At 35.2% G+C, this 25,443-nt stretch overlaps 1 protein-coding gene across 2 annotated transcripts in view; it reads left to right on the top strand.

Moving 5' to 3' along the window:
* The window catches only part of MYCBP2 (MYC binding protein 2), a 267,214-nt gene that overhangs the window by 96,659 nt on the left and 145,112 nt on the right, over window positions 1–25,443 (top strand). The window contains exons 18-21 of one of the 2 annotated variants that reach the window (XM_040266905.1): window positions 4,750–4,857; window positions 11,384–11,503; window positions 12,589–12,670; window positions 20,353–20,470. In XM_040266905.1, coding sequence (XP_040122839.1) covers window positions 4,750–4,857; window positions 11,384–11,503; window positions 12,589–12,670; window positions 20,353–20,470 — 428 coding nt within the window. Of the gene's footprint in view, window positions 1–4,749; window positions 4,858–9,719; window positions 9,901–11,383; window positions 11,504–12,588; window positions 12,671–20,352; window positions 20,471–25,443 lie in introns of those variants that run through there. The other variant, XM_040266904.1, reaches the window with a different exon arrangement.

Below are 25,443 nucleotides of genomic sequence, written 5' to 3'. Positions count from 1 at the left end.
CCTGGGACAGTCCTATTTTATGCCTCCTGTTTGCCTGGGACAGTCCTGTTGTCTGGACATATTACTTACAGTGCCCTCTTTCGCTCTCAGTAGAGAGTCTCATTTGAGTAATACGTTTTATAATTAGCCTGGCTATATTGCGTGGTGGTTGAGAGTATAGGTTCTGAAGTTAGACTTTGGTTCATATCCTGGCTTCTTAACTTTTACTTGGAGTACAACCACTCCGAATCTCAGTTTCCTTACCTTTAAAATGAGGGTTGCAACTGTACTCACTTAAGTAAGGATGAGGATAAAGTGATATGCATGAAAATACCTGACATATATACTCAGCCCTAGGTAAACATTTGATGGTGGTGATGATGAGGATGCTAGTGATGGTGGTGGGCTATTTAATAAACTTCTGTTTTCTTTGGATTTGATTCTTTTCCTGCTCTGGTTTCTGCTTGGTTGCTTTCCTTGCAACTTTGGGATGCTCATCACAAAAATTTTGATTATTAGTAACAAAACCCACTACATCTTCTATAAAATAAGATGATTCCATTTTGATAAGGAAAAAATTCAGTTTCCCATACTTACAAATTAGAATGTAAAAATAAATGTTATAGTCTCTCCAGTTTCAAGGGGATTGAGAAGTTATTGCTATTGACTTTTAAGCCTCAAAAGCCATTGTTTTCTTGATCTGACCTATTGAATCCAGTATTAGCTGGTCTAATACTATACACATTAAAGTCCTTTTTTAAATAAAAATATTATATGACACACCTAGAAAACATGAATAAGAAAAAAAAGTCAATGTAAATTTTAATCCAAAGATAACTGCTATAGAATTTTGGTATACTTCTTGAAGTTTTTCTATTTATAGATTTTTTTGTTTAGATATTTTATATCATTTCTTACTGTGATGTATATTGGTATGCTGTTTTTTCCCCTTAATGATTGCAACATAAATTTTTCTGTGCCTTATTGCAATACCATATTAAAGTATTATAGAAATTTAGGTTAAAAGTTTTCTAAAAACATATCTTTTAATTAAATTATTACTTTATTTCTTGGTCATCTTCTAGTCAGGTTTTATACATTCCCAGTTACAATCACTGACTGAATTTTAGTTTATATATTTGCTTAATGTTATGGTATACACATTTTAAAAATTTTCTAGCAGTTTTGTTTCCTTGCCGTCCTGTTCTCTTTTACAAAGCAAATGAGGTTTAGCCTACTAGGTATATTTCTGTATCCTCCTCCATTGAACTAGAGTCATGTGCAGATATCAACAGTTACGTAAAAGTTCAGGCAGTTTATTTACAGAAGTGATACTGTATTAAATACACAGTTGTTTGCAGCATCTTTTCCCCACTTTACAATACAGCATGAACATGTACTATATCAATAGGTATGGACCTGCCATGTTCTGTTTAATAGCTGCATAACATTTCATAATCTGTCTATACCACAGATTATTCAACTAATATTTTATTGGTGGTCATTAAGATTATTTTCAGCTTTTTGTAGATTTTGCTATAATAAATATTCCTTAACTTATAGCCATTTGTAGTGGAATTTTTATTTATATAGTAGAGCTTCCCAGAGATAGAATATGTGGGCCAGAGAGTGTGTCTGTTTTAAACTTTAAAATGTATTTCAAATTATTTTTTAAGTGTTATAAGAATTTATCTTCTCAAGACTAACATATGAGTGGTGTTTTCCTCTAGCACCACCTGCCTTATATTATTTTTAATTTTTGGAAAATGTTGATGAATGACGTTTTGTCATTGCTAATTTAAATAGCACAGAAGCACTTTTTTTCTTCATAAATTTTGTTTTAATGGCTTACTATTTTTTTCTCTGAGAGAAGATACCATAGTTTTTTATTAACTCTTCTTCTTTTTGGATTGTTTTAAATGTTTTGTTATAATTACACGTTATTAACATTTTTGAGCTGAAATCTTTAAAAAAAATTTCAGTTGCCTTAGGGCAGATTTCTGGAAATATAATTACTGGCCCAAAAGATAATAATCTTAGCTTCTTGAAATGTATAATCTGTAACTTTCTGAAGGGAACTCCTTACTTCCCCACCCTCAAGATTTGCTGGCTGCCCCTCCAGTATGCTCAGTTTTCTCTTAGCACACTGGAATAATTTCTTCTTGAATTTTGTGTAAACTCTTTCTCAGTCATTAGACTGTAAGCTTCCTGAGTCAGAGATGGTGTCATCATATTTGTCCAAGTGTTCCTAGGACCTGTGCCTGAAGTTGGTTAATTTAATATGTCTTTGTCAACTAATTGAAAACATTTCATGGACTTATCACTCTCTGCAGTGAGGCTTAATAGTATCAAAAGACATTAATTACCTCTTTTGTATATTCATCTCCAAACTCATTTCCTACTATTCTCTGCCTGATAACCTTATACTCCATCCATTTCAGCTGTTTTTTTTTTTTTTTTTAAATGACCATATAGTAATGTTGTTTATGTCTTCCTGCTTTTATAAATCCTATTCCTTTTACCTGGAATGCCCTCTCTTCTCTTCTTTCTCTCTTGGCAAACCTTTTCTCAGTCTTTGAAACTTTTTTAGTTCACCCAAGTTGATTTGATCACTTTTCATCCTTCAGGATACAGTGTGTACAGATTTCCTTTATAACATTTATCAGAACATATTGCAATTCTTTGTTTTCATTCTGTCTTCTCTGGTGGACTGAATTTGAATGAAATCTGTGTCTTTGTCATTATATCTGTGATACCCAGCATCTATGACATTGAAGATAATAAAAAATGTTTGGTGAATAAATGAGTGACTTAATTATGTAAGAAAAATTATTTTAGTCCATGGGATACAGAGTATTTTATAGCCTGGTAACCTGATAGTATAAATGGTAACTTAAGTTGAGTTTGAATGGTGTACTTTCTATGTGTGATTGCTTGTAGGCCTTCTGTGTTTATGTACACAAAGGTCTCTAAAAAGTTTGAATTTATGAGAAGCTAAAGAACTATGAATATTATGGGTATAATGCTTTTCTGAAAGAAATAATATCTCAGACCATAGGAATTATAAAATGGTAATACAGCTTAATATTATTGTTATTTTAATATTTGCAATTCTTTTGTGTAGTTAGAAAGTGTCATATACTTTTTAGAGTGATTTATATTATCTGTTTTAGTCAATCAATTGGAAAATAGGGCATATGGATAAGAATGTGTTCATATTTGAAATGTGCCTCATTTTGTTACATTTTAAAGGTGAAGCTTAGTTTATATAATATTAGTTTGAAAATGATTGATACTGTGTTACTGGAAAATAATGTTTAGCTCTTCTATTAACATTAAATTAGCATATTTCCATCTGTAGTAATCATAAGATATATTACTCTTGGTGTTTCATAGAATTGATGCTGCTTATGTTTTTTCCTGTATCTAGAGACATAATTTTAAAATATTTTTTCTACCCATTTTTAATGTTTAGTGCAGGGTCTTTTGGTATTTAACATGACATTTTTCAAAGTTTATTACAGAGCAATAGTTTAACTTTGTCCCATTGTTAGATATATTAGTTATAGTTAAAGATCTATAGAGAGTAACAATGAAATTTAATTTTAAATGTTCAGTATGTATATACTGTCAGTTTCCTTTTCAAATACTGGTAACTCCTTAACTGTCAAATTTACTATTTTGAAATTTGTAAGCATTTTTGATATTGCTAAAACTCAAGGAAACTGTAGTTCTTTTAAGAACTAAAACTTTAAAGTATAAAGTTTTATTTTCAAGCCCAACAGTAATGAGGAAAACAGTTTTTGAATTTTATTGAAATGAATTTGGCTATAAATTTTTTCTTATATATTATATAAGTAGAAATGACTGTAATCTTCGTCAGGACATATTTATGTATAGTGTTATGTACTCAGAGGGGCTTCAGAAAGAAATCATTTTATGAGAGAATGGTTTATGTTTCAAAACTGTAACTGGGTTTAGATTCCCTTCTTTATCATTAGTGTGAAATTGAGCTTATCATTCTGTCTGATTTTGTGTATGTGGTTACAGAAATCATAAATAAAGTTAGATTTATCTTTTTAGAAAATAAAATACAACTTACAAAATACTGTGTTTATAAAGCAGTGATTTTACATATATATATACACATGTATGTTTGTATGTATGTATATATATGTGTGTGTGTGATATAAATGTGTATATATAAATATGTGTATCTCAGATCATAAGAATTTTTTGTTTTGTTTTTGACAACCTGTTTTCTTTGACAAAATGTAGTTAAATTAATAATCTCTAGTTTTATATCAAGATTAACATGGATATTAAATCTTAAAGACCTTGTTAAACTTTAATCATTAATTTAAGACTGAGTTGGTTTTAGGTATTTTAAAAGGAAATGTATTTATTTTTAATGAATGTATGGTTTACTAAGTGTGAATATATGTGATGTTAAAAGATTTATAGGAAAATTTGATTTATTCTGTTTGAACTTTCTGATTATCTATTTGAGACTATTAGTAACTACCTAGTAATATTATAAGTATAAAAGATCAGAATTTGTACTTTATTAACTATATTTAAGATACTAAAACTTGTGTGTGGAATGGTGAATAGGTTATGGTTGGGAGCGGGATGTTAACAGGGGATTTGGGAGAAAGAATGATGTCCCAAACTTTAATTTCCATGCTTTTTGGTTTGAATTACTTTTGTTCATTGCAGTGTTTTCATTTTGTGAGCTTTTCTATGCACATACAAAATGTTTCTCCTCAGGCCCCCTTGTATTTGCTGGTCCTATTTTTATGAACCACCGAGAACAGGCTCTAGCCAGACTCAGATCCCATCCAGCACAGCTAAAGCATAAGCGGGACAAGCACAAAGGTATTTGGTCTTCCTTCTCAACTAGGCGGGATGCTTTCCCAACTTCTTCCACTTATTTGAATATTGTCTCTGAGAAAATGCACAAACCTAATTCTTCTCCTTTGCTTCTATCATTGTTATATAGCCTGAGGAGAAAGAACATGCTGAAAAGTGTACTGTTTGTCAATGACTGTCAATCTTATTTCACTGTATTTTTTTGTTAACTTTAATAAAAAGAAGACATTTTACAATGTATCTTTTTCTTTTCCATTTCTTTTCAAATTTCCTAAGGTTAAGGAAAGGTGGAAAAAATAATTACAGCTCTCTATTTTATACACTTCATTATCTGGTCTTAGATGACTGTCATCTGGCATTTTGCAATCCTTTTTTCTTTTTTTAATGCTGTTCATATGCTTCAGAATTAACAGAATTGCTAAATTCAGTGTATAGAATGATAATGAGTTAACCTCTATGATGCTTCGTTTGTTTTAATATAAGTTTATATATATAATACACATGAAATATTTGATATTTGAGGTTTAAAAGTGATAGATGTCAGTAAAGAGTAGACCTACTCTAGACCTCAGAAACTGTCATAGGTCTCAACAAATCTTGAGTGACTGGCAATATCTTGCCATATAATTGTTTGAGATCTGAGTTCTAGATTAATTAAAAATATTCCTAAAGCAAGAATTGTTTAAACAAGAAATTATGGATCAACTAAGATCAGGGAACTTACAAATTTATGTATAAATTCTGCCTTGAATCCTGGCGTGTGAACCGGCCACTCTTGGAGTAGTACAACTTAGATTTAATATTTTCTTAAATGCCTGAAATGAACCCTGCAAAGTAGAGCAGAAGATTTTAAAAACACATATTCTGTACAAGTTAATCTAAGTAATATTTTCTCTTTTTAGGGGGAGGGCTACAGAACTGTTACAGATGAATTTTATTTTTAAACTTTCACATGCAATATATTGTAATCAATTTTATTTTTATTTGCCTCTTTCAGTCTATCAGTTCGTCACTCAAGGCAAAAACGCAAAACAAAACAAACCCCCGTTTTTAGTTAAGCCACAAATAGAGAACTATTCAAATTATATTCTGTAGGAATAAAAATTGAGATTAGTTTAAATCTAATGTGATTAACCATAGTAAAATTTGTGATTGTTTTATTTACTGGATACTCTTAACAGTGCCATTAATATTTAAATCTAAGGACTACTATTTGGGGTATGCTATGCAAATTATTTTAGTTATTGCCCGAATTTCTGATCTCATATTTTCCACTCTGCCAGTAGTAGAGAAGCTCTTATCAGGTCTTTTTCTCACCAGTTATATGAAAGTAGAGTTCTCCAATACTTTACCTGAGGTTCACTATTTACATTTCAATAAGCAGTTTAAAACTTTTTCAGCTCCATGTTAGTATGTTATAGGCAGTCATCTTTGTGTTTTTTTTTTTCCAGAATTTAAAATAAATGCTAAAGAAGACCAAGTTACAAATTTAAAACACTTTTTATGATGTCGCACTGATTAGCTATAGAAAGTTTGCAACTTCCATCTTGTCTGTAACGGGGTTATTTTATGAGACTGTAGCAACCTCTTTGGAAGGACTGATTTTGTAGTATTACAGTGTAGGGCCATTTTTTAAAAAAACATCAGATTGTATGGTTTTATAGAGTGAAATAGTTTCATTTCTTTACCACCAAACGACTTTAAAGTGTAAGTAGTGTTTTATCAAATGGTGTTCCATTTTATATGGAAGGTATTAACTTAGCACTTACTGTAAACCCACAGGTTTGCTTTTTGTTGCTCCTTTTGCATTTTCTGTTCCTATCATTTAACCCCCTTGCCAGGCACTGCTTTTACTCTTGCTGCATATAGTCATAGTCTTTTAATAAATTTATTTTCCTGTGTAAATTTTTTTTTCTCTTGTGTCTTAACTCTATTTATCTTCCATTGAGAAAGTCACTGTATTAATTGCGGTATTCTACCTTACATTTAATTATGTTGGTGGTACAGATTGTAGGATAATAATGATTAAATCTTCTAGACTGTGACTTTCTTGTGGGGGTGTGTGGAGGGTAAGAATTATGGATTTATTGTAAACAGGAGTGAGTTCTGAGATGGAACGTTGGAGAGCTTCTGGCTGATTGGAGAGAATTCAGAGAAGGTCACAGGATCTGTCAAGTTTTCAGGCAAATTTTGACCAGAGGCCAGTAGTGCATAAGACTGAATCAATACATAGAATTTATAATCCGTATAACATGTAGTATTTAAAGAATATAACTATAGATTATAAACAGTTATCTGAATTAACATTTGTTTCAGCTATTCAGTGCCTTAAATAGAAAAAAAAATTTAGTATACTACTCTTAGGAGTATTCGAATTGTTCTAGAGATAGTCTAGAAGTGACTGACGTGAAAATCTGAAGGCACTCCTAAAATCATCTCTGTGTTTTACACCTATTTTCTGTAGAGAAGTGGTATGGTGTAATGGAAATATGGCCTTTGGAATTAGGCCTCAGTTTTAATCCTGTTTTTCATTTACTACAACTGTGTGGTCATTCATAAATTTCTTAACCTCTTTGGTTTCAGTTTCCTTATCTCAAAAATAGGAATAATAATTCCAAACTGAATATGTTGATATGAAAATTAAATTGATATATATGTGTGTATATATATGTATATATATTTCTTTGCAAATAAAAATTCTCCATGAATAGTAGCTTAAATTTTTCCAATTGAATTCTTTGCTTTCTTTTTTAGAATTATCTTAAAGGTACAAAATTTGAGCTTGTTAAATGTATGATTAGTTTATTTATCAAAAGATTTAAGATGTCAGCCATTTGATGGTGGTAAAATACGTGAGCCTTATTTTTGATCAATTTCTAAAGCTGCTGTACTATTTATTACTTTGGGCTGGCTACTTAACCACTCTAAAGCCTTGGTTTCCCCAACTGCAAAATGGAATAACAATATCTATTTCATCAGATTACTGAATTGATTAGGGAGAGCAACAGTAGTAAATATTGACTGAGCACTTTTCATACATTATTGCACTTGTTTCTCACAAGACCTTGTGATGTAATGTGCCATGTTGTTATAGATGGGAAAACTAAAACTTAAAAAGATCCAATGTCAAAATTAAAAAAGAAAAAAATTTTAAAAGAGAAGATCCAGCATCCAGTTTTCATTAAACTGGCAAATGAATATATAGAGCCAGGAATCCAATCCAAGTCTCTTAGGTTCCAGCACCCAAAAACACTTATCTACTGTGCTAATTAAATTTTCAGTGTTTAGCCAGAGATACTTAGCAAATTGATACTACTACTGCTTTGCTGTTTTATTTTAGTGATTTTGTTCCAAGTACTTACTGTTTCTGTGATACATTCAGCAATATGCATGCTTATAAGATTAGCCAAAAGGTATAGATTTAAATTAAAATTAAGGGTAGAGTCTTTTAGATACTGAATCTTCTTTCCTCTGTGTGTGTACACAAATAAGTGTAAATAATATATATATACATGCCATACTTTAGAGACAAAACTTTATAGCTATCAGAGTCTTAATATCACATGATATATATATGAGCATATTCATGTTTGGGAAAAGATAGATGTGCCTAAATGGCCAATTATAAGAATATTTAGGCCTAACTTTCCTAAAAATCTGAGGTTTATTTTATTTGTCCTCATTAATACTTTTCTGAATAATGAATTTGAGCAGGATTAATCTTGCTAAATTTCACTTCCTAATTTTTGAATTTGCGCTATACTCTTGACTGTTTAGGTATCTTTTTGCTTTGATAAACTTTTGTAAATTTCTAAATTATTAGAATTGTCCTTATTTTTTTAACTGACATAAAATTCCAGATAGATATAAATATTAAAACCTCTGTCACTGCTGCTGCTAGTGATCAAGAATTTCATCCCTGTTTTTTTCTTATAATATTTCACCATCTATAATAATTGACAAATTATTTTTATAGATAAAAGTTTTGTTTAGATGAACAAAATGTTTCTAGTATTATTTTCAATTTCTAAATGATAGTCATTACTACTCATTTAATCGCTATGATTTTAATCAGTAAATTACTAGGCTTTTTCTCCCTCTTTCCCTGATGCTGTGTCTCTATTGTGGGGTTTGTATCTATATTTAATCTCTGTATTGAAGAGAGAGGGCAAAATGCCAAATTCAAAGGTGAAAGCTTTAACTAGGCATCAATAAATTTTTAGAAAGTGAAATTAAAGTGTAACATTGAATATAGTTAGGTCTGGCACAATTAAATGAACACAGTTTGTCTTCTATGATAAATCAGAGTTGGCTTTAATAATGAGATATTTTTACCAGTTGAGATAAAGCTGTAAATCTTTTATGTATCTGTCATTTTATTTAAATAGTCTTTGGAAGATGCTTATTACTTTTTGGATAGGCCCTTGTTTATACTTTGAAGTGAAGTGAAGTGAGCTCGCTCAGTTGTGTCCGACTCTTTGCAACCCCATGGACTGTAGGCCACCAAGCTTTTCCATCCATGGGATTCTCCAGGCAAGGATACTGGAGTGGGTTGCCATTTTCTTCTCCAGGGGAACTTTCCGACCCAGGGATTGAACCCAGGTCTCCCGCATTGCGGGCAGGCGCTTTACCCTCTGAGCCACCAGGGAAGTACCATTCCACTATCTTTCCAGGATGAAGAGTCTTTGAACTAAAAATATATTGCATTTTGGGTAGAGTGAAACTAAATGTGATTTTTTTTTTAATTCCATACACAAGTACACATTTAATTGGCAAACCTATATTGGATAATTTAGCAAAAGAGCAGTCATTATTCTTTATCCTTTTATAGTAAAACCTCTCACTAATTCAGAATTTATGGTACTTCAGATGCAGTATTTGTGATTTTTTTTTGAGTAAAAATTCAAAATAACTTCTTCCTCTGAATTTTCAGGGCCATACTTTTAAGGGGAAACCTGTCTAAAATCACTAGCTTTTCAAACCAAGGGCTCAAGAAATGAAGGATTCCTTCAGCGTGCCTTCAGCCTCTGGGTCCAGCAATTAATTCTTGTATGTTAAAGGACTTTCATGTTTATGGTACATTTTTATGTAATATAGGCCTATTTTGAATTATAATGTAGGTAACCACATTTTATTTATTGTAGCATTTAGTTTAATCTATAATCTGTACTGCTTGAAGGTAATAAAACTGAATTTTTATTTAAACGTTCTGTAATTAAGACCTTTCCAGTAAGTCATATAGGCCATGTGTTATTCCGAATTAGTGAGGTTTTACTGTCCTAGTGTTGTAAAGAGTTTAAAGCTTTTTAAAATGCTCAAGTCATTTAGTTATAGAAATGGAACTCGTAATTTAGGCCAGTTTTGTTTTACCTTGGATATTACTAAAGATTAGAAATATTAGAGTAAGGAAAGTATACATGAACATGAAATGATATTATTCTGTTTAGTATTCTAAAATGGTAGTGAAAACACAGAATTATCTTAAATGTGTGTCTGTAGATGCACCTGTGTATCCACATATTATAGACACTTACTTAGATTTATTGGATCACAAAGCAGTTAACTTAGGCTATTTGACCTGAAATTCTTTTCAGATTTACATTTATTCCATGTGTAAGGAATTTGAATCTTGATGATATAGAAGTCATATTTTAGTTCATCTGTAGTATTAGACTAGGAAAGTTCAGTTACCTTTCTTATTTACACATTCCAAAGAAAGTTGTTATGTTCTGGAATGTGTTTTTAAATTTTATAGTTAAAATACTAAAATATTTAATGTAGAAACCAGGGGGGGAGGGAGGGTCTTAAAGCAAGTTTATGGTAGGGAATTGAAGAAGAACGGAAGAAAGAAGGAATAAAAGCAGAAGGTCTGGTTGAGAGTTGCGGTTGAGAGCCAAAGAAATCCGCAAAGCAGACTGGCTGAGAGTCAAGGTGGGACAGATGAAATGATTGACAGGAAACCATTGAACTACAATAATTGGATAAAGCTATTTGATCTTTATAAATTTTTTAAAATTCAACTTAGTTTAGCAATACTGGTGGACAGAGTAGTCTTCCTAAGATGTGTTTGGGAAATCTAAGTGATTTGCAAGTCAGCTAGAATTTTTTTTTTTTAATGAGTAGCACTAACAATATCACTACATTTAAAACAGTTGTTAAATGACTTTGCATGCAGTTATTTTTTATACAAACTAAAATTTCCCATATAAACTTTACATGTAGAATTTTGTTATTTCTATAACTCAGTGACCCATTTACATCACATAACCAATTAGATTAAAAGGCTTTATCTGTAACCAGGCCTTATCTGTGTTTTTACTGATTTAGTAGTATTTTGCCAACAGAAATATATAGATTATATTTTCAAAATTGGCTTCTTTGCAGGTAGATTCTTGATCTATCACTTCTAACAGCTACAAATCCTTCTCGCTTGTTCCTTTTAACATTTTCTCTTGTTTTTCCATAGTAAACTGATTTAAAATTTTATTTTGAAGATGAGTCATGGCTTAATTACAAATTATAACACTTGCAGATGGAAGTGGAGAACGAGGAGAAAAGGATGCAAGCAAAATCACAACATACCCTCCAGGCTCTGTGCGATTTGACTGTGAGCTCCGGGCAGTACAAGTCAGCTGTGGATTTCACCACTCAGGTAGCAGCTGGAACTTTAGGGTATAACTGCATTTTTACAATTGTGTTGAATAGCCTGTTTGTTTAGTTTGGACAAATGTAACCTGTTAGCCGTGTGTCAAAAGCTATAGCGTCTCTCAAATTTATGAAAGCATATTTATTAGACAGTCCTTTTTAATCTGTGGAATGCTTGTCTAGAGATCTGACTTCTCATCTGTCTTCTGATGGACTGATTTTATAATTCAAGTCATGAAATTCCTGAAGATAATTTTAAACTCTATAATTTTCTAATTTTTTTATAAGCTGGTCACAAGCTTTGTTACTGTTCAGTGGGAAATGTGCATTCACAAATTCCTTTATTAAGAGCTTTTTAAAACATAATTTTAAAACTATTTGGTACCAGTACAGTGTATTAATTTTATAAATGTAAAGTTTTATCTGCTGTTAAAGCATTTGCAAAAACCATACATCTTCAGCTTTGTTGTGCAATATTTATAAGAAAATATCAATTTGTAAATTAGAAAATTGTTTTTAAATGTAGAAAGTATTTCAGTTCCTACTAAATCATTGGCATTTGGGTTATATAGCTTAAGCTGTACTAATCAATCTTTATAAAAATAAAAAATTCTTTCTTTATTGTTCAATATATTTCCTTATTTGGTAAGATATTGACAGATTGACATTGACAGATATTAAAGTTCTGACAGACATACTGATGTTGTACATAACCGTGCAGAGCTCAGACCCTCTACCTATATAATTATCCTAGATAGGAGAGAACATTTTGTATGTAGTTACTCATTAAAAAAAGACTTAACAGTTGATTCAGACCAATGTTTTATTAAATTTTAGTGTTATTAAATGGCATTTATAAGTTTAAACTGTATGTTTTAAAAACATTATACATTTTTATAACTTAACAAAAATATTGTTACAGAAGTAAAATTACATTGTTTCTCATTAAATATAAATGTCTTTATTTCTATTGCCTATTCTTAATGGCTCTACAAATTTTAAATAGTGAAACTTGAACTGCTTTCAGTATACTTGTGATAGAAATATAAAATGCATATAATGAAAAAATAAAGCTCTGAATTTTTATTTCAGTGGTTTTAATGGAAAATGGTGATGTCTACACATTTGGGTATGGGCAGCATGGGCAGCTCGGACATGGAGATGTCAATTCCAGGTACTTTAACATCTTGTGTGAAAGTGGGTTTTTTTTCTTCTTTACTTTTTTCCTTCGAAATATATATTTCTACACTCTATATAGTATTTATACCACAGTTTTGGAAAGCGTGGTCCATAAATTATTGGTGGTTCTTGATTTTGTGATTGAATGCTTTTGTGGGGACAAATGATTTTGTCTTTTAGGAGAAAAGTTGATTTACATTTTATACATTTAAAATGTAAGAGCAATTATGATTACCAGGAAATCACACTATATTCTTCAGAATTAATATCTTCTTAAAGGCTGTTCATGGCAATAGTAAAGACAGTGACTATCCCCAAATGGCATTTTAATAAATCAGCAAAGGATATATTCATATTCTTTGATGTTATCTATTTTAAAATTTTAGCCTAATATTAACATGATATCATCAAAGTTTTTGAATAATTTTCAAACAAAATGGTCCCTCAGAGAAACTGTTTTGACTTATCCAGAATAGTTAAGAACTAATTGTGGTAGAGACTATTGGACATATTTTATTATTCCTTCTTCCGTACCTCATTTGGTAATAAGGTTTTAGTTGATGACATAACCATGAAACTAAAGGCTTCATTTTCCTGCCTCCATTGCAGCAAGATATGGCTGTGTGAACTACAGTGCTGTGCGCCGTTCTGGGTCACTGTTAAAGGGAAGGGGGATACCCTTCCATTTCTCTGTCTCCCCTCCCTGCTTGCTGCCTGGAGTCCATGCCTGGTAGTGGGGAACTGGAGAAGTCATCACAGCAGTCCTGAGTTGGAAACTGTGTATTGAGAATGGAAGAGCCACAAGATAGAAACAGTCTGGGTCCCTGACACCATGGAACTTCTGCAATAGCTCCTTATACTTGGGTGCTTGCCTGAGAGAGAAATTCTATTTGTTTAAGTCCTGGTTTCTTGACTTTCATCACAGCAGCTGAGTCCACATCTGCTTAATACAATGAGAGTGCTTTGGGTTAGAAGTATAGAAAATTCATCTTTATTAGCTCATGTCTTCCCAGAAGATGCTAAAGCAGGATTAGATGTACAAAGGGTTTATTGATAGAAAACTACTGTGAAAGGGAAGAGAACACGAGTCGGCCTGAGGTAGGTCTGACCCCTGTGAAAGGAAAGAGGGAAGAAGAATGGGGCAGGAAGAGTTAGGTTACAGTGCGTTGCTGACTGAGTGTCAGCCAGGCCAGCGGGGTGTCCTCAAGCCAAGGTGACTTCCGGAAGAGTTCTGCATTGGGCAGGCCAGGCCAGCTTTCATCCTTCACAGAGCTCAGTCACAAGCTGGTAGCTTCCCAGGGGAAGAATGGCCTCGTGGACCCAAAGAAGCATCGCCAGAGTCTGTCAGTCACTTGTGCTCCCTGCAGCGGGTGGTCTTCAGGACCTGAATGGTCCCCATGTATGGCTGCCCCGTCACTGACACCAGGTTTATTTGTAAGTCTGGGAGATACAGGGCCCTTTCAGGCTAGACATGACTCACCAATCCAGTCTGCCACACAACCTCCTTTCTTTTTGTCTCTCTGCTCTTGCCTAATTCTTCCATGTATTCATAAGATACCTGCCAAAATCAGTTGGAACTGTATGATTTCTCACTCACATACACTGAGTCACTCCAGTCATTAAATAAAATCCAGAATTTTCACTTTATTCTGAAACGACTGCATTACTGTGGCAAGGATGATACCATTTACATAGTAAAGACCAGTGATCCTTAATCCTGGCTGCACAGTAGAGTTGCTTGGGGGACTTCAAAAATACCGTGCCTAGATTCTAAGTCTAGAATTTTTAAGAGGCATGTGTGGAGAGGTGGGCATTGGAAGTGGGAGATGGTGGCCACAAGGGTTGGATAGAATGCTAGCATCAGTTTTTCCTTAAATGCTCTCGACACTCTAGTGTGCCTCCAGGATTAAGGAAACACTGTCCATCCTAGAGGACAGGCTCAGACCTATGTTCAGTGCAACACACACAAAATGAGGATGACAGGAATGTCCTTAGTGGCTTTGATGAATGCTGTTACTAATGAGAAGAGACAATTGAGGTATCATTGAGTTCAACTTCTCACTAAAAACATAAGTGAAGCATACATTTGATACTTGTTAAGACATTTATAAAACCAGCACAATCTTGGTGACAAGTATTGTGCTTGGAAAGAGAAAAAAGTTTTTAACAAAATTACTTTACCAAATGTCACTGGATATGGCATTTATATATTGGGCATTGGATATCACAGAGTATCAGTGGCTTTGCAGGGTTGAGCAGTTACTATTACAGGCTTTAGAAGGTAGCAGATATTTTGTTTCACAGGGTTAATGACCATCACTCTTGCAGAGACTGAGACAGGGCTTGTAATATGTGGGGAGAAGAATTTGGAAGCTTTTTGTTCTGTTTCTCACAGAAGATTCATGACCCAGAAGAGGATTTAGTATTATTACCATCATCATCATTTTTGCATTGTTACTTAGCTGGCAATTATTTTGTGAGTCATGACATAACCTGGGAAAGGTGCTTTACAGTTAGACGTGAGAGAGCAGTCAGTCATGTGTGCAGCAAGGGGGCCACGTCTTCACAAATCAGACTTTGTACTTGGATGTCATTCCACAGAAAAGAGTTAACAGATAGCTGTGTTTCCTGGTCTTGACTCAGTGGAAGGGAAGTAATGAAAATCTTATCTATGATTAAATTACAACCCTCAGGTGACTTTGCTGTGTGAAGAATGAACAGAGTAAGTGCAAGACTCTGCAACCCCTCCTTGAGGTTTAACGGCTTTTGAAAGGGAAGGACCTCATGTCAGCTTTTCCGATGAAGAGGGTACTTAAAAACATTGCCTCCTGATCCTGATTATCACCCAGTGAGCACCACACCTTGCCTTGCAGTGACTTGCTCAGGCGACAGTATCATAGCAATATGCTAAGTATTTTTAATAGTTTGACTATATCTTCATGAACTAGGATAGCTTTTAATGTTGAAGTTTAAACAGTTAGGGGTTTTTTAAGGAGATTAAACTCTGGTGGGATTTGTCTTAACTGCCCAAAGTTGTTCTTTCCTAACATGTAAATTTTCACTCCTGGTTCTGTTGATTGAGTTGTCACTGGAAGGCTGATTCCATGTGCTGTGGGGAGTGTCAAGCTGGGGCATGGAATGAAATAATGCCTACACATTGTACCTGGTGGATGAAATGAAAACCAGTCAAACACATCTGTGCTGTAAATATTCTGGTTACTCTGTTTGTCTGGATCTGTATGGGATTTGGAAGGCAGGAGTCAGGAACTGTTACAGATTCTGAAAGGAGCTGACCATGTGTATGGAGGGAACAAAGCCTCAATAGCATACCTATTAACTAACTTACCACAAAGCAAAACACTTATAAATATTTTGTTGAAAATAGAGTTGAAAGGTATTTTTTTTTAAGTTTCTCGTAATCAAGTGTTTTTAACTGAAATTTATTGTATAGCACACATTAGTAATGTGTGATGAATGTAAGATAAATATTGTAGTGTGCATGTGCTGAAGGTAGAAACACATTATTGGTGTTCTCTTTATTTCATATGTTGTCCTGCCAGAGTGACTGAGCCTGATTTTGTCACTTGGTGCCAGTGTGACCTTGGCCAAATTAGTTAACTGTTTTTGTGGCTCAGTTTCTTCCTCTTAAATGGGAATAAATATTTCTCTCAGAAGGTGGTTGTGAGAATTCAGGGAGATAGTACGTGTTGTTTTCTTAGCACAAGCGCCTAGCTCATAGTAAATGCTCAATAAATGTTGGCTCTTACTGTTGCTGGTTTTAAAAGGGATTGTCGAAAAGCTTCTGAGGATTTTTATGCATTCACTCATCACTCAGCCCTCTTTTTTGTTTGTTTGTATTCTTCAGTATGCTTCTAAATCTCTGAATTACAAATTATTTTACAATTTTCAGTAAACGTAGACCTGGATGTTGGGAGACTGTATAGTTTAGATGCCTTTATTCTCCTCTTTTTTTTCCCCCAGTAGAATCTTGATACTTCTAATGTTTCTGAGTTTCATCTTTTTCTTGCTTTAATAAATCCTCCTTCTGTGTTAATATGCTACACATTATGGTGTCTGGAACCATTTAGACGAGGTTTAGATCTTTGTTTCATCTCTTACCAACTATGTAACTGTAATTTACTAAGCCTTAGTTTAAATAATCCCATAGGATTGTTAAAGAATTAATATAGTGTCTACAAAATGCCTGGCATGCATACACATACAGATGTAATGTTTGTTTCCAGTTCTTCCTCTGTTTACCAAATAATTTAATAAATGGACTCTAGTATCATGAAAGAGTTTATTAGAAGAAATGCCACCAACTTTGGGAAAATCCTTTTTAAAGCACATCAGATCTATACATAGAATTATTTTGATAATCAGTGATATAGTTTATATGAAAATGCTGCATAAACTGCAAACAGATCAACAGTTACAGCAACTTTCCCAATAATTCTTTGTTTGGATCAAACCGGACATTTCTGTGAGGGCTTTGGTGGCGCTTTAGTTGCTCGGTCATGTCCGACTCTAGCAGCCTCATGCACTGTTGCCTGCCAGCCTGCTCTGTCCCTGAGATTTCCCAGGCAGGAATCCCGGAGTGGGTTGCCGTTTCCTTCTCCAGGGGATCTTCCCAACCCAGGGATAGAACCCAAGTCTCCTGCACTGTAGGTGGTCTCCTGCGTTAAAGGCAGATTCTTTACCGACAGCCACCAGGGAAGCCCTATCATTCACCACACAATCCTTTGGCATGGTAATTGATTATTGCGAAAGCTCATGGTGCCTCAGGTTTGAGAACCACTCAGGCTAGCCATACTATTGTGCCCTCAGGTAGAAACGACTACTCCTTGGAGGCTGAGCCGTTCTGCTTTCCTCCACTTTTGTTACTACACATCTTGCTGTTAGTCACCTCCTTTCATTCTTTGAAAATGTAGTTTTCACAGTGTTTTCCCAGTCTGAGTCTTACCATGCTCCTGAATGGTCCCGTACAATATAGTCACCTTGACACCTTAGTTAGATCTAGTGAACCTTACTTCCAAATTCATGGAGGTCATTCCCAGGACCCACAATGGATATCTCTAACTCTGAATTTTTCATTTTAAACAACACATAATCTGATGACAAATTTTTCTTCTGTTACTTAGCATTGCTTTACTTGGTGTTTGACTGTATCAGTACTTCATTCTCTGCAGCTCTCTACTTTTTTTTACTCTCTAGTATCACTTAACAACCGAAGTCTGAGATTGTCATTTATTTTCTTCACCCTTACCCTTACCAGTATCCTCAGTTTTCTCACCCTCTTGATCTTGATGTTAAGGTGTGACAAAACTTCAAGCATGAATCAGTCTACTTACATTTTCTAGGTCTCGCTTGGACTTCTGAAAGAAAAGGAAATCACTGTACTTACACAGATTGTTATGACTTATAGATTCAGTCAGTCCGTCTACAGTAGGCAGTGATCCCTCTGTTGTCTAGTTTTGAGCTGTTTGTTTTAAGCCCTTTTGAGAATGTGATGAAGGATATGGGCTGTCTCTTCAGAAAAACAGACATAAGGATATACACTTAAAAGTTGGCTTATAAAATTAAAAGTTTCACAAATCTGAAGCTCACTCTTAGAATTCCTGTAAGTCATTTGGATCTGGGTTAAAAACTTGTGGTCTAGGTTTCTCTTTCTTCCACTCACCATGATACCCTTTGCATATTCTTCAGATCTTCTCCTCACTCATTTCTTCTTGCTCTTAGCCCTTGACCTCTATTCCTATCACAGCAAAAATGAAAACATTAGATGCGAAGTTCTTCAGCCCAGTGACTCTACAAACCTGCCTGCGTCCATACTTCCTCTATGCTCCTTCTTCACGTTACCCTGAAAGAGGGCCTGCTTATGTCCCCACCCTGAGACCTTTCTGCCTTTTCCATGGGGATCTGATTCTGTTTCTTGTCTCCTCTCTGAACCATATCCCCTCATCTTTACTCTCTCTTTCAACTTATGCAAGTTCTTAAAAAGGACAGAGCTTCCCCTTCAGCTCTTTTTCCCTCTAGCTGTTGGTTCCCGTTTCTTTTTCCCTTTCCTGCTAAGATTTTGAAGGGATTTTGTGTAGACTCTGACCCCACTGTGAGTGCCTCCTTTGCTGCATAGTATCACGCCTACCTCTACCAAAGACTTCTTGCAAAATTGAGTGGTCATCTGTCCCTGTCTCTGAGGCATTCAGTGTGTACAGTATTTCTCTTTCCTTGAAATGACTCTCTACATAGCACTTTTTCCCAGAGTTCATTGTTTGTTATGTTCTAGATTTCTGTGAGCTCTTCTTCCTTTGTTCCTACCTAAATTATAGAAGAAACTTACAATGAAAACTATCTCTTTTCTCTCTTTGTCTTCCTAGATCTTTCTCTATCTTAAGTGAATGTTGCCACCATCTACCTGTTACTTAAGCAGAAACTCTTCTTTGTACCCCCCGCCCCCCATCAGCCATTTCCAGAGTCTCTGTAGAGCTGTCAAAACATTCCTTTCAGTTCACGCTGTTCCTAGTTCAGGTCTTCACTATAACTCATCCATATTATCACAACATTTTCTTAACTAGGTTTCCTGCTGCTGGTCTTGCCTCTTCCCAATTCATTTTTCACTGCAGCCTGAATAACCATTTAAAAATATACTATATGTAATTAAAAAAAATTTAAAGTGTTACAGCACCTCAGAAACAGAGCTATCCTATGTGTGGACTTTTTCTAAAGTGATTATTCTTCTGTATATACATAATGATTACTGAAAGTGGTTAATAAAAGATAAATAAGGTGATAGAAGGGTGATTACAAGAACAGATATGACAGATCCAAGGATGCCATTTATCATAATAGTTACCATTTATTAATTACTAACTGTGTACTAATCACTGAGCCAAGCACTTGACATATATGAGCTTCTTTTTTGTACATAGGAAGCCTATGGGGTAAACACGGTTTAGTTTTATCTCCATGTAAAAGAAGAGAAAACTGAACTACTAAAAGGATGAATAACTTGTTGAGAGTCATGGTATGTTGCTGCTTCGTGGTGGAGCCGGGACTCACAGCCAGGCAGTCTGCTTTAGGGTCTGAGCCTGCAGCTGCTGCCGTAGTGCCTCTCATGATATGGTGTTCTAACTCATGAGATACTCTGTATGCTAAAATCTAAAATTAAAGTGCAGTGGAAAAAGGTAGAAAAGAAGATGAAAAGTTAATTGACAGTTCAGTGGGAAAAGGGTAGAAAGGAAGACATAAAACTGTTTTGTGTGGTCCTTGGATTGTATTCTGGGTAAATCAGCGCATGATTTTTATTTTATTTAACAAATATTTGTAGAGCTCTCTGACTTACCATTCACTTTATAAGTTAACATTTTTTTTTCTTTGAAAACAAATGTAGGTATAGTCTTTCAGAAAAAATAATAATTCTTTGTCCATAGTTAGAGTAGTAAATTCAAGAAATCTTTTTATGAATCTCCGTCATGTCAGTAATTATGTCTTTTTCATCTTTGTGTACCTAATATGAAGACTGGAGATAGGCATAATATAGTACCTAAGTAAGTGTTTGATGAATATTCTTATTAGTGCCTTTTATCTCTTCTTTTTTTTTTATTACATTGTTTATTGATCTTTATTTCAGTTGGATCTTGAGAGAAATTGACTAAAATTTTTTTTTTTTTAACCTAGGGGATGTCCCACTCTTGTTCAAGCATTGCCAGGCCCTAGCACACAAGTTACCGCAGGCAGTAACCACACGGCAGCGCTTTTAATGGATGGACAGGTCTTCACATTCGGAAGCTTTTCTGTAAGGAACTTTTTAAGCATTGATAATGTTGCATTGTACCGTTGCCTCGCAATTTGTCTACATTAGCTATTTTTTCTGGTTTCAGTGAAATTCTTGTATTATTATTGCACATGCATATTTCCTGTCTCCATATCCAATGTACACAAAACTGGGAAGAACTTTGCTTTGAAATTAGTTTCTTCTCCAGGGTAGCATTAGAATTTATTAAATTTAACAGCTGTATTAGATTTGGACATGTTTTATTCCAGATCAGAGTCTGTTAAGCATTCAGTAGAGCTTATTTCTGTCATTGAAACCTTCCTTCCCAGCTAGCTTGTAAAGAATCAAATTTTTTTCTTAACTTGTAGAATTATTTCTATTTTAGAACTTTTTAAAGGCCCAGTTTTCTTGTTAGATTTTTTAGAATTATAGTTTACTTTTTCCTCTTCCTCTCAACTTCTGTCTGGCCTGTTTGTTTTGCTCTTTCTCTTTTTTCAAAACTAGAAAATAATCTGAGAATTTTGTATAGTTTGGGCATAGGAGAAATCAAGGAAAAGCTTAATAATACTGTGCTAATAAACCTATACCATCTGTGATATGGGTAACTATTCAGAACTCTGTAACCTAAGTCTCTGGGATGCAGTTTGCAACTCTTGATTTTTTTTTTAATGTAAATCTGAACTTTAAAAATCTATTATTTGGAAATGATTTTAAGCTTACAGAAATATTGTCAAAAATAAAAGTAATGCATGAAATGCCCGTATGTTCTTGAATCAGCGTCACCTGTTGGCAGCGTTTTGGTCTGTTTGCTTTACTGTTTGTATGCTCAGGCTCTCATTCTCTCTCGCACACTCTGTACATGTGTGTGTGTAAAACTTTTTTTTTCCTTGAGTCCTTTAAGAATAACTTGTATGCATCATGATCCTTTACTCTTAAATGGTTTTGTCAGTTGATCTGGTGATTCCTTTTTGGCACTTTTTTCCCCCTCCAGTCTAAGATCAGGCTTTGTATTTATTTATTGTGACTCTAGTCTCCTTTAATCTGTTAACATTTTCACACCTTTTCTGTGTTTATTATGACATTGACATTTTTGAAGACTGTGGTACTTTTTAAAATTTTTTTCCAAGAAGATGTTCCTCATTTTTGTTTGTCTAATATTTCCTCATGCTTAGACGCAGGTTGTGCATTCCAGACCAAAACACCATGTGAATGGTGTTGAGTCCTTCTCAGGGCATCACAGCCATCTGGGGGCACAAAAGGCCCACCTGCCCCTCATTGGTGATGGAATTTTTGATCACCTACAGGATTTTCTTTGATATCACTACTGCATAGTTAGAATTTTTTCCCTTGAAACTAATAAGCAGTCTTTGAGTTGACACTGTTAAGTTTTAAGATACCTGCTTCCAAATTTCCCTCTAGATTTAGCATCTATTGATTGTTCTTGCCTGAACCAGTCTTTACTATAAGGGTTGCAAAAATGATTTCTCCAACCACAGCACCCCCTCACATTCACCTGTTAGCCCTTTGGGTTTTAGTGTAAACAGAAGTCCATTTAATATTTGTTTGTCATCTTATTATTGGTATAGACATGCATTTTTTAAAAATTCATTACTGTACTTAACTTATCATTTGAATGTTTAGATTGGCTCAGATTTCACCAGTGGGAGATCCTTCACACTGGCTTCTGTGTTCTGATAACATGCCTCTTTCTTTTTTTTTAGTACTGCCTTACTTCCTGGCATAACAAGTTGTTCCAGGCTTATCTGTTTGAGTCTTAGAATCAGCTATTTCTCTAAAAACCTAGGTTGCTTTTAGCGGGGAACACTGCTGGACAGCAGCTGAGCACTAGGTGTATTCACTGCATCCCCAGTACTCATGTGTTTGCATATAGACATACATACATTTGTGTATTTCAGAAATCATAAGTCCACACTGGTACCTCCTGCCCATTCCCCTAGGATTCTTTCTTACCTTGTCCCAGTTCATATTTATGTCCCTTCTTCCTGGCTCCCAACAATATCAATGTATTTATTTCTCATTTACTTAGTCCTAAAATATGCAGATCAGGAAGCAACAGTTAGAACTAGACATGGAACAACAGGCTGGTTTCAAATAGGAAAAGGAGTACGACAAGGCTGTATATTGTCACCCTGCGTATTTAACTTATATGCAGAGTATATCATGAGAAATGCTGGGCCGGAAGAAGCATATGCTGGAATCAAGATTGCCGGGAGAAATATATGCAGATGACACCACCCTTATGGCAGAAAGTGAAGAGGAAATAAAAAGCCTCTTGATGAAAGTGAAAGAGGAGAGTGGAAAAGTTGGCTTAAAGCTCAACATTCAGAAAACGAAGATCATGGCATCTGGTCCCATCACTTCATGGGAAATAGATGGGGAAACAGTGGAAACAGTGTCAGACTTTATTTTTGGGGGCTCCAGAATCACGGCAGATGGTGATTGCAGCCATGAAATTAAGAGACGCTTACTCCTTGGAAGAAAAGTTATGACCAAGCTAGATAGCATGTTGAAAAGCAGAGACATTACTTTGCCAACAAAGGTCCATCTAGCCAAGGCTCTGGTTTTTCCTGTGGTCATGTATGGATGTGAGAGTTGGACTGTGAAGAAGGCTGAGCACCGAAGAATTGATGTTTTTGAAGTGTGGTGTTGGAGAAGACTCTTGAGAGTCCCTTGGACTGCAAGGAGATCCAACCAGTCCATTCTGAAGGAGATCAGCCCTGGGAGTTCTTTGGAAGGAATGATGCTAAAGCTGAAACTCCAGTACTTTGGCCACCTCATGTGAAGAGTTGACTCATTGGAACAGACTCTTATGCTGGGAGGGATTGTGGGCAGGAGGAGAAGGGGACGGCAGAGGATGAGATGGCTGGATGGCATCGCCGACTCGAAGGACGTGAGTCTGAGTGAACTCCGAGAGTTGGTGATGGACAGGGAGGCCTGGCGTGCTGCGATTCAGGGGTTGCAAATAGCAGACACGACTGAGCGACTGAACTGAACTGAACTGAAAATATGTCTAAAATAGTTTTATATTTGCTTTTCCCACACTACTGTAAAAACAAACTCACTAAAAAGAGTTCAGGATTTGTCACTCTTGCTCCTACCCCGCTCCCACCCCCCAACCTTGTCCTACCCCAGGACTGAAGTCAAACTGTGTTCATGAGGTACCATGTTCTTAAGTTACTGTGTTCCTAAGTTACTTGGTTCTTTCTCCCCAACCCTTTTAATGGGGTTATGTTATTCCTTTAGAATAAAGTCAGGTTCATTTGTTTTCCTTTTCTATGTCTTTCAACTTTATTTAACGTGGATAAAAGTAGGTAGACCTAGTAGATTCTTTGAAAAGTGACAACTTTTCAAGGATCACCTTCCTTCCCTTGTTTTTGAAAACAGGACCTTTTACCTGGTCCATTTTGTCTCACCCTATCCTGGGACAGGGGTTCATCTCCTTCGAGTGAGTAAGATCTGATCTCAGGGAGGGGGAAAAGGAGGGGTGACCTTTAGGCATGGAGATAACTTCGCCTTGAACAATGAGTGAGGCTGCCCAGGAATGCCCAAGGTATGGCAGAAAAGAGATGGATGAAAGGAGTGTCGCCGAGTCAGATTCCTCTTCTCCCTCTTGTAACTGTCTTCCCAGGCCTTTGTAGAGGTCATTGGTTTAATTGCTGACCTCTAGCGTGTCCTCCCAACCTGGAGCTCTCAGACTTCCATGGAGAGTGGTCTGTGATCCAGTGCACCATTTCAGTTTGCTTTTAAGTTTAAGGATCCCTCCTCGCACATCCTTAGATGTAGTTTTAGTTTTTGAATGTGTAGAACTTAACATGTTTCCACAAGTTAAGTTATGAAAAAATGGTGTTCTCACCCTAGTGTATTCCCTCTCTCATCTTTGGCACCCTGCTCCCCTTCACACCATGCTTGTTGGTTATGAAGATCATTGTTGTCCAGTTTCTCCTTGCTGTGTTTATTATTTTAAAGATTAATAAATAAGTACACACACTATCTGTATCTGCATTGACATAGGTAAAAATATAGTATGTGTGTAAATGTATATACACATATATATGTAATTATTTCTCCATTTTTATTTTTCAAAGTGTAGCCTTTTATATATACTCTTCTGTACATTGTCTTTTCACTTTACTGTATCTCCTAGAAGTCATTCCTTCTCAGTTCATAGAGATTTTCATAATTCATATTTTACATCTGCATGGTATATTGTGTGTGTGTGTATAAATATATATACATAGTAGTTTATTTAATCAATTTCTTATGCTTAGACAGTTAAGTACTTTCTAATATTTTGCAACAACAGCAATGAATATTGTTAGAGGTGTGAAGTAAGATTGTTGGGTTGAAGGCTAACGCCTGGGTAGTTTTGTGAGATAGTTTTCCCTCTATTTTGCGTTCTCACCAGCAGTCCGTGAGAGCACCTCATTCTTCATGGCCTTGCCAGCAGAATGTATTGTGTGTCATACCTTTTCATTTGTGTCAGCCTGATAGGTGAGAAATGGCCCTGCATACTTTGAAGGCTTTTTCCTGTAGCTGGTGCTCAGAACCCTCAAGTTCTTGCCATATGTAGCATTTTCACATCAAGGTTTGGGTTTTCCCCTTGGGGGGATTATTTTATCAGCTCTCCTCTTCTGTTCTCCTTCTGAAGCCTTTTGTGCCTTGCACTCTCCGCTCAGCGCCACCCCCACCCCAGCCCTGGCACCTCCTCTTCAGCCCTGGCCCCCCAGGGCTTATAGAGGCAGATGGGTGAAGAAAATTTTGGTTTTTTCCTCTGGTTTCAGGTAACTTAAAAGTTGTGAGATCCACTGTTTCCTAATACAGCTGAAGGCTTGAATCACGTGTGGTTTTCTTTGCTCTGTGTTGGTTTTATGTTGTTTTGAAAGGAATGTGAATGGTAATACTTAGAATCAGACAGTCATTATTGTCTTCTAGCCCCAGAAGCCCCAGGTGTGAACCTCTGTATGTTTAAACAT

Source organism: Oryx dammah, unplaced genomic scaffold, assembly GCF_014754425.2.
Source record: "Oryx dammah isolate SB20612 unplaced genomic scaffold, SCBI_Odam_1.1 HiC_scaffold_24, whole genome shotgun sequence".
In the NCBI taxonomy this organism is placed as follows: Eukaryota; Metazoa; Chordata; class Mammalia; order Artiodactyla; family Bovidae; genus Oryx; species Oryx dammah.
This window is presented reverse-complemented; position numbering and strand designations above follow the sequence as displayed.